At 45.7% G+C, this 9,644-nt stretch overlaps 2 protein-coding genes across 6 annotated transcripts in view; both read left to right on the plus strand.

Annotated features, from left to right (window-relative positions):
• Nucleotides 1–4,224, plus strand: part of syvn1 (synovial apoptosis inhibitor 1, synoviolin) — a 39,007-nt gene extending 34,783 nt beyond the window's left edge. For all 5 annotated transcript variants that reach the window (XM_043682604.1, XM_043682606.1, XM_043682607.1 and 2 more), the window contains exon 16: nucleotides 651–4,224. In XM_043682604.1, coding sequence (XP_043538539.1) covers nucleotides 651–802 — 152 coding nt within the window. In that variant the 3' untranslated portion in view covers nucleotides 803–4,224. The remainder of the gene's footprint in view (nucleotides 1–650) is intronic.
• A 3,229-nt stretch (nucleotides 4,225–7,453) lies between these two features.
• LOC122543816 (pre-mRNA-processing factor 39-like) overlaps nucleotides 7,454–9,644 on the plus strand; it is a 28,399-nt gene continuing 26,208 nt past the window's right edge. Inside the window, exon 1 of the mRNA XM_043682618.1 lies at nucleotides 7,454–7,571. Coding sequence (XP_043538553.1) covers nucleotides 7,490–7,571 — 82 coding nt within the window. The 5' untranslated portion in view covers nucleotides 7,454–7,489. The remainder of the gene's footprint in view (nucleotides 7,572–9,644) is intronic.

The following is a 9,644-nucleotide window of genomic DNA, read 5'->3' on the forward strand; positions in this document are numbered from 1 at the left end:
TCCTCCATGTCCCTCCTCCCTACCTTTTATCTTCTCCTGCTGAACACTCTCTGCTCATTCCTGAAGAAGGGCCTGTGCCCGAAACGTCGAATCTCCTGTTCCCTGGATGCTGCCTGACCTGCTGTGCTGTTCCAGCAATAAAGTTTCAACAAACAAAAACTTCACCAAAGGGACCAAATGCATACACTCAATGACAATTTGTTGAATCTCTCTCACCTTTTCAGCCCTGTTCATTCGCCTCAACCACTTTGTCATCGCGTGGCGTTTATTCTCCAACTCTGGGTAGAGGGGTTTTCATTCAAACCACCGGACATGAGGGACATGGTGACAAACTGGGAAGAGATGAGTTCAGGGGCTAATGTCTAAAAGCAGTTCACCATCCAGAGTGTGAACATTAAGTGGAGCAGGACCTGGGCTATATAATGTAGTCGTTCAGGATCCAGTCAGAGTGGGTGGGATGCTATTGGGAGGGTGGAGAGGAAGGCTTCATGAGAAATGAAGGGGTCCTCACTGGTCATAGAGATGGACAGCATGGAAACCCTGTCCTTTTTTTCCCCCCTCCCCTACACTCCTGCATCGGCTTTTGGGTGAACTGGTTTTGTTTTTATTCTTCTTAAAAAGCAATGTTATTCTTTGTTCAATGTTTGCAGGGCAGATTGACCTGGAAGGGGCAGTGGGATACTCTGTACCTGACTCGGCCGAAGTCCCGGACGATGAGAAGGACGCTCTCAGTGAACCAGATGCAGCCGAACTGCGCCGACGGCGGCTGCGGAAACTCGACCTACCCAGTGGCCGTCACTGACCGCTCGGATTAGACTACACGGCTCGACGCCGGGTCAGAGACGGGCGGTGGGAGGGATGGGAGGGAAACTGGAGGATGGGAGACAGCCAGAGAGAACGTGGGGAGGGCTTGGGCTGCAGCAAGAGAGGGTGCCACTGTGTTCTCCCTCCCCTCTCTCTCTCAAAGATGTGTTTTCTTTTCATCCCTCTATTCCCCACCCACCCCGACCCATCACCAAGTGCCATTGATCCTACCCTAATGCAGGGAATCCAAGCTTTGAATGTCGCTGCTGAAGACTCTGCAGCAAGTCTGAGAATATCGAGAAACGTCCAGTAAAAGGCAACAGATACACCAGCTGCGATCTCTTACGCTCTCTCGTTCTGTCCTTCTCCATGCGCACACCCTGATGTTTGTACCAAAATTTGGCAAGATTTCTCTCCCATCCTCCCCTCTGCCCATCCCCACTTCAGAAGGTCAATTGGGTTTGGACAGGGCTCCTGTTGCTATCTGGCATAGGGTCTTTGCGTGCTCGCTCGTGCTGTTTCTTTCTCTCTCTCTCTCTCCACCAAGCCCCTTCTCTCTCTGTATTTGCCGCCTTCTCTCCTCCGTCCCCCTGTATAATATCTGACAGTCAGTCTATCTCTGGTGTTGCTGTGCGACAGGACCACACCTCAGTAGCCCTGTGTCCACTGTTGTCAACGGGACGATCCATACAGTGAGCCTGCCCTCCTCGATGCACTTTGGCGACCTCTTCTCTTTCTCCCTGCCCCCCGCCACCACCAAAAAACACTTGCTGTCAACCAACCACAGCTGCAATAATTGTTTTTGACTTTGGATTCTCCAAATCCAAAGCGTTGATGTACCTTCCCCTTCTCTGCATGAACAGCCAGAGGGTGAGAGGTGACATGATCCACCTCCAGCTACATGGGTTAAAACAGCTTGGAATGGACTGAGTCTCGACGTGCTGGAAGACAGCTGCATTAAATATCATGCAGATCATTTGCCCGTCTTTCAAATGTTTTTAACCTTCCTATTCACTTGGTTTAATAATATGGCTCATGTGTTGGATCAAGAGTTTTCTCGAACATTATAAAACAGCAGAGCGATCAATGATCACAATTAAGTAGATGCTCATCTGCTTTTCATGTGAGAGGGAGGTAATATCTCTCCTTTGTCTGAATAAGCCTCTTGTCAATCTTGGGCGCGGGTATGGTGGAGAAAGAGTGTGAAGAGGCTTGGATAGGAGATCTGGGAACTAGGTCCAAGAGGGACACTTCAGCAGTTAAACTTTCACCCATTGCAATAGGATTAAACTGACAGCTTCTTTCAAACTAAATAGACACAGCTTGTGACTTTGGGACTTGTAGATTGGCTGATTTTTTTTAAAAAGTTTTTAATTTTACATAAAGCACTTTGTTTCTCATTTCAAATCCATTGTAGAGAAGTCCCTATTTCTTACTTCATGTCAAATATATTAGAGTTGTGTTTGTGCGCATATAACATGCGCTAGTCAAGAGGAGGGGGGTTTTGTCAGTTTTCCTTTCCCGCTCTCCTGACCAATCGTTCTCTGGGGATTGGCGAGGGGCCTGCAGCCCCCACCCTGGTTTGCCCCCTGGCAATTACTCTCTCTTATTTTTGGTGCCAACTGTGATTTCAGAGGCTGTGGAAAGGGTCGAGCAAGTGAATCCGCTAGTTTGTCAGAAACAGACACGAGGGAAGGGGACAGGCCTGCCTTCCCATTCCTCTCTTTTTGCTAATTTCTGCCCAGTGTAAAGATCAGTGGAAATGGCATTGCGCAGATTTATTCCCACCACTGCTTTCTTCAATGTTCCCCTGTCGATTTAAAAGATTTAATTGTTGCATGCACAAGAAATTTACATTCTCTATTTGCAAAAAGCAGCTTTGTAATTTCACTTCACAGAATGACTGAACTGGCTGGTATTTCACAACAATCCTGTTGGCATGTATTGTTGCCAGCAGTTAACAGTGTGAGAGAACCTGTCTCCCCTTCTCCCTCTGGTGACCAATATAATCCAGGACTTTGGAAAATTCAGTTTCCCTTTCCAGTGTCAATATTGAGTTGGCTGATTTGTGAAGGGGAAGATCGATCTCCCCATGTCCCAAGGTGGTTGGTGAGGGGTGTGCTGGAGATGTGGGCTGTACTGTGGAATCCCAAGGGATTGACTGCTGAGGCTGCTGTACAACTCACCCTCCCTGGGGGCAAGGTGAGCAAAGCCATTGTGCTATTGTGACAATGTGGACTCCTCTACCTGGCTCATGCCAGTTGTAATACACGGCCTCCATCCACTAAACTGCATGCAGGAAGAATTGGCCCTCCCATCTAAGACCCTGAGTGAGGATGAGATGGGATTTTCGTGTGGACAGAGCATTCTGGATATGGATGTGTCAGGTTTTTTGGGGCTGTTGAAGGATCTGTCACCTCCACAACCCCTTCCACCTGCCAGTTGACATTAATTGGAGGGTTGGGGAAGGTAGGCACTTGATGGTTTTGCTGTGGGGGAGATGGGTCACGTAAACTTTGCAGTGTGGTCTGGATTGAGCTTGCAGTTAGTGGCTTCTGTTGCTCTTGCTCTGAATGACAGTGCTAAGAGCTTGCAAGGAATCTTTTCCTGTTGTTGTAGTGGAAAACAGAAGGGAAATGAGGCCTGTTATTGTCCCTCTCCCTCTCTTTTGGGTAATGCTGAGTGTTCATTTGTAAAGTGCCTAGGATGTGTTGGTAATAAAAATTGGGGGGGGGGAGGGGGAAAGAGAGAAAGAGTCTGAGGGCGTGCTAGCCTTCATTAATCTGTAACACAATAATTGGGATGCAGGGTTCTGTTGGAAGCAATTAGACCTACTATAGTGTTGGATGCTGTCCTTTCTTCTGCAATCACCCTCTTTGTTGCTGTGATACCAAGTAGAACACTGTTGTCTTGATAGAGGCATCTATGCGAGTTGTAACTCATTGACACCACCAAAATTAAGCAGAATCAAACAAACCAGGCAGTTTGGCGGAAGAATACTGCTCCCAAAACAATAATACTGCTCCCTAAGGAATAAGGCTTCCTCTTGTTTTTTTTTTCTATTTGGATTTGGCTTTTTGAAGACTAAAACGTTCCAAACCTTTCTGGTTGCCCGATCAGCAATGTTTCTTTTTTTTAAAACCCATTTTTTCCCCACCACCAAAAATTTTGGGAAGTATCAATTTTGAGAGTGTGTGTGTGTGTACATGTGTCAGATCTGTGATTTTGAGGGTTGTTTGGATCTGAGACATGTGACCTACAGCAACCATTTTCAGGTTCTCAACCTAATGTAAGGAATCTAAATGTAAGAGCTCTATACAGGTGAGGGTTTTGTGGTTGATTATTTAATTTGTACATATTGTATAAAATTTTAATAGCTGGAATTGTACATACTGCACAATAAATTCTGCTGGTTCTGTCTTGTGTGTGGTCTTTCTAACAATCCAATAGTGGTCATGTTTATTTTCACATAAACAAGTTAGCAGATGTCTGTACTGTCAAAACCCTATTCCAGTGCCAACATATCTTATGTTCCTTTGACAATACTTTCTATTACACTTTAATTTGTACTAACGCAACAAACATCCAGCAGTCAAATGCAAATGTGCCTCCTGTAAGCTTTTCCTCCATGTTGCAAACCATCCTGTTGTGGAACTATTTTACCGTTCTTTAAGGGTGTACCTATATCATACTGACGCCAGAAGTTCGTAAAGGCTACTCACCACCATTTCAAGGTGAATTAGGGATAGGTAGTAAATGCTGGCCCAGGTATTCATTTCTTTCTTTTCTCTTTCCCTCCTCTCTCTCTTCCCCCCCCCCCAAAAAAAAGCCCATTATTTTTATCAACCTGTTCAGACAGCTCTGGCCACCTGGGACTTGAATCTGCAAGGTTGAGGCACTATCACTAGACTTAGGCCGGTTAATTAAAAAGAAGTGCGTTTAATTGTTCCAATGTTATGACACACCTCTGGGGCAGGTGGGCTTTAAATTCAGACCATCTGCCTAGGGAAAGGCATGCTACCACTCCACTATAAGATTCTCCGCAAGCCTAGGTAGAAGTCTTTTTTTAAAAAGACCTTGTTAATGTACAGAGGCTGACAACAATGCCTTGATTTTAAGCAGTGTCCCTCACTCCTTTAGGATATCCTAGATCAGGTTACAGTTAATTAAGTAGTCATTCTGCTGGAGGAGGATATTATTAGTTTGTACCTGACAAAGATCTCTAAATCGAAATGAGATAATCAGATAATGTTTTAGTAAGATTAGTGGCAGTGTCACAGAAGCTTCTTCCATTAAGACTGTAATGGTTAAAGTGTCCTTCTGCTATAGATAAGGATTTTAATTTAATATCAGATTGATGCAAACTACCTCGGAGAGTGTAGCATCCTTCAGAGCTCAATGCATCCAGGAAAAAGCACTTGCTTGGTACCCCTATCCACCACCCAAAACGTTCATTCCCCTTTTCACTACCGACTCTCAGTGGCACCAGTGTATACCATCTACAGTACAAGGTTCACAACAAGAACTCACCAAGTGACAGTACCTAATAAATCTGTGATCTCTTTACAAGCTAGAATGACAGGGGTATTGTGGGTGACCGCACAATACATTGTCTGAATCAGTTCAAAAGGTGGCTCACTATCACATTAGAGGACAATGAGGTATTGGAAATAAATGCTGGCCTAGCAAGTTAGAGGCATGCAGCATGGAAACAGACCCTTCAATCCAACCAGTCTATGCCACTCAATCTGAAATTAAACTAGTCCCACCTGCATGCACTTGGCCCACATCCCTTGAAACATTTCCTATTCATATAGTTTAAAACATTGATATTCTTTAAAAACAGCTGCAACTCAGTTGGGCATATTCTCACCTTGGAGACAATGGTTCTGGATTCAAGTTCCACTATAGGGACTTAAAAACTAAAATCAAAGCTGACATTCCCAATGTGAGAGGGAAGGCCACACAATCAGAGGTGCTGTATTTTTTATGAGGATGTTAAAACTTGATTTTAACATTTGATGGCTCTGGATAACTTAAAAAAAACTATAGCATTATGTTGAAGAATAAATCAATTATTTCTCACCTGATGAAGGAGCGGCACTCCGAAAGCTAGTGTGCTTCCAATTAAACCTGGTGGACTATAACCTGGTGTTGTGTGATTTTTCACTCAATTATCTCTGGTTTAGAAGTGAAATAGTGGATTTCAAACATTAACTATTTCTCTCTCCACAGATACTACTCGACCTGACCCACAATCAACATTGCAGAACCTCCATGAATTGGTGATTATTAAATTGCTGTTTGAAGATTGATAAATGCAAATTGACCACCACATTTCCTACTTTACAAGTATCTACTGTACATTTCAAAAGTAATTAGTTCACTGTAAAGCACTTTGAGATATCCAGTGGTAATGAAACATGCATGCAAATAGTTGCAAACACGAGTCTGCAATAGCAAGTGTGACTTATCATTCCAAAGTGAATGAGAACTGTCAGCCCAGCAATAAATAAATAAATGCTGAGGATCATTCCAAATTCAATCATTAATTTCCCATTATTATGACATCATAGAACATAGAAAAATACAGCGCAGTACAGGCCCTTTGGCCTTCGATGTTGCGCCGATCCAAGCCCACCTAACCTACACTAGCCCACTATCCTCCATATGCCTATCCAATGCCCGTTTAAATGCCCATAAAGAGGGACAGTCCACCACTGCTACTGGCAGGGCATTCCATGAACTCACGACTCGCTGAGTAAAGAATCTACCCCTAACATCTGTCCTATACATACTACCCCTTAATTTAAAGCTATGCCCCCTCGTAATAGCTGACTCCATACGTGGAAAAAGGTTCTCATGGTCAACCCTTTCTAAACCCCTAATCATCTTGTACACCTCTATCAAGTCACCCCTAAACCTTCTTTTCTCCAATGGAAACAGCCCCAATTGCCTCAGCCTCCCCTCATACGACCTTCCTACTATACCAGGCAACATCCTGGTAAACCTCCTCTGCACCCGTTCCAGTGCCTCCAACATCCTTCCTATAGTATGGTGACCAAAACTGCACACAATACTCCAAATGCGGCCGCACCAGAATCTTATACAACTGCAACATGACCTCAGGACTCCAGAACTCAATTCCTCATCCTTCCTATAGTATGGCGACCAAAACTGCACACAATAAATCATTGTAAATTAAACTTTTTCTTTGTGTGTAACTGTGGGAGCTTAAAGAATACACCTTCAGTGGTGTTTAGGCAACACGTTAGCTGATCCCAAGCCGCCTCGACACCTCCCAGTCACCAATATTAGGAAATTTAATAAACACTTTGCAAGCAGGGCTTTTCTCTGTAGATGACCAAAATATTGCAACAGAAATATTGCTTGCAAAACGTTGACTAGTTCTCCTAATATTGGTGATGACTAGTACAGACATCTAGATGGCTTAGGATCAACTGATTTGTTTCCTAAACACCTCTGAGGGTGCATTATTTTAACTCCCACCCAAATAAAAAGTTTAATCTGCGGTGAGTCATAGTCATGGAAAATGAATACCTGTAATTGAAATTGGAATGATCTTCAGCAAAGGTGCAGAAAACTTCTCCTTTCCTCCCCTTCCCTTCCCTTCCCTTCCCCCCATCCCCAGTCAGAGCAGTTTCCGGTTCCGGTGCCTCAGACGATGGTGACAGGAGTAATGGAGGCGGTGGATAATCCGTGGCTGGAGCCCGAGCGGAATCCGCCGGCATCCGCTCCATCGGGTGGTGAGTGATCGCGGTCCTGTCACTGATGGCGAGAGAACGAGCGGACCGGTCGAATGGCGCCGATATTGACCGGGGAGAAGCGACAGGGGGTGGGGGCAAAGGATGGCGGATACGAGAGATTTGTCACCGACGCCGTGGAAGGGGCGGGGGTTGTGTTGGGGGGAGGGAGAAGATGGACGCCTGCTCGGTCGTCGGGATACAGTCGGAGGAGAAAGAGACGGAGACACTTCCTGTGTCAGCCTCCTTTCTCTCCCTTTACCATCGCCCCCGAAGTCGGGCTGGCAAAGTCGTTCGTAATGGCGGCGAGGAGCAGCCGGCGGAGCGATCCGCGCATGCGTAGAGCCGGACTCCGGTGGGTGGCGGGGGATTTGGAGGGGGAAAGCAGACCCGGATGGGAACCCGGAAGTAAAGTCAACTACCTCCCCACCTACCCCAAGAGAGGACAGCACATGTAACTGCAATCTTTTCTTCACAATCGAAGGGAACACGGGTATCTGCAATCTCTATAGCGAGGGGAACACAAGTAATTGCAACCCCTTCCTCTATATTGAGGGAACAGTTTTATCTGCAACCCCTTCCTCTTCCATATTGAGGGGAACATGTGTAACTGAAACCTTTTCCTCCTCCATATTGAGGGAAATAGACATAACGAATTGCACCTCAATAGAAGGGCATAGAGTTGTAGAGCTGTACAGCATGGAAATAGGCCATTTGGTAGATTCTTTTTAAGTGTTGTAATCGTACCAGCCTCCTCCACTTCCTCAGACAGCTCGTTCCATTCGTGCACCAGTCTCTGTGGAAAAAGTTGACCCTTAGGTCCCTTTTAAATCTTTCCTCTCTCACCTTAAACTTATGCCCTCATGTTTTGGACTTTCCTATCCTGGGAAAAAAGACCTGGGCTATTAACCCTATCCATGACCTTCATGATTTTTAAACTACCTTCAGGTCACCCCTGACGCTCTAGGGAAAATAGCCCCATGGTATTCAGTCCCTTCCTATAGCTCAAACTCTCCAACCCTGACAACATTCTTGTAACTCTTTTCTGAGCCCTTTTAAGTTTCACAGCGTCCTTCCTATAGCTGGATGTAATGATCACCCCCCCCTCCCGTAGAAGGGAATAGTGTAAATACCACGTCTCTCAGACTGACTATACATGTAACTACAGCCCCTTGCCCCAAATAGAAGGGGATATGTATAACTACCATGCTACTGACACACACATACCACCTTCTTTCTTGATCTTCCCCACCGCTCCCACCACCATAGAGGGAAATAGATGTAAGTACCGGCACGGTGGCACAGTGGTTAGCACTGCTGCCTCACAGCGCCGGAGACCCGGGTTCAATTCCCGCCTCAGGCGACTGACTGTGTGGAGTTTGCACGTTCTCCCCGTGTCTGCGTGGGTTTCCTCCGGGTGCTCCGGTTTCCTCCCACAATGCAAAGATGTGCAGGTAAGGTGAATTGGCCATGCTAAATTGCCCGTAGTGTTAGGTAAGGGGTGAATGTGGGGGTATGGGTGGGTTACGCTTCGGCGGGATGGTGTGGACTTGTTGGGCCGAAGGGCCTGTTTCCACACTGTAATCTAATCTAAAAAAAATCTAATCTACCTCCTGAGTCAAGAGAATTCAATATAGCTCTCTCCCTTTTCCTCCAGTACTGAGGAATACCACCTATATAGAGGGAAAGTGATGTAACTCACCTCTACCTGCATAATGATAAATAAGTGTTAACTCCCCCACCCCCATGGAGGGAATGTCTGGAACTACCCTCAGCACAGAAGGAAACAGCTGTAACTCCCTCATAGAATCTTAGAGATGTACAGCATGAAACAGACCCTTCGGTCCAACCTGTCCATGCTGACCAGATATCCCAACCCAAACTAGTCCCACCTGTAAGCACCTGGCCCATATCCCTCCAAACCCTTCCTATTCATATACCCATCCAAATGCCTCTTAAATGTTGCAATTGTACCAGCCTCCACCACATTCTCTGGCAGTTCATTCCATACACGTACCACCCTCTGTGTGAAAAAGTTGCCCCTCAGGTCTCTTTTATATCTTTCCCCTCTCACCC

Source organism: Chiloscyllium plagiosum, chromosome 45 (assembly GCF_004010195.1).
Source record: "Chiloscyllium plagiosum isolate BGI_BamShark_2017 chromosome 45, ASM401019v2, whole genome shotgun sequence".
NCBI classification, from domain to species: domain Eukaryota; kingdom Metazoa; phylum Chordata; class Chondrichthyes; order Orectolobiformes; family Hemiscylliidae; genus Chiloscyllium; species Chiloscyllium plagiosum.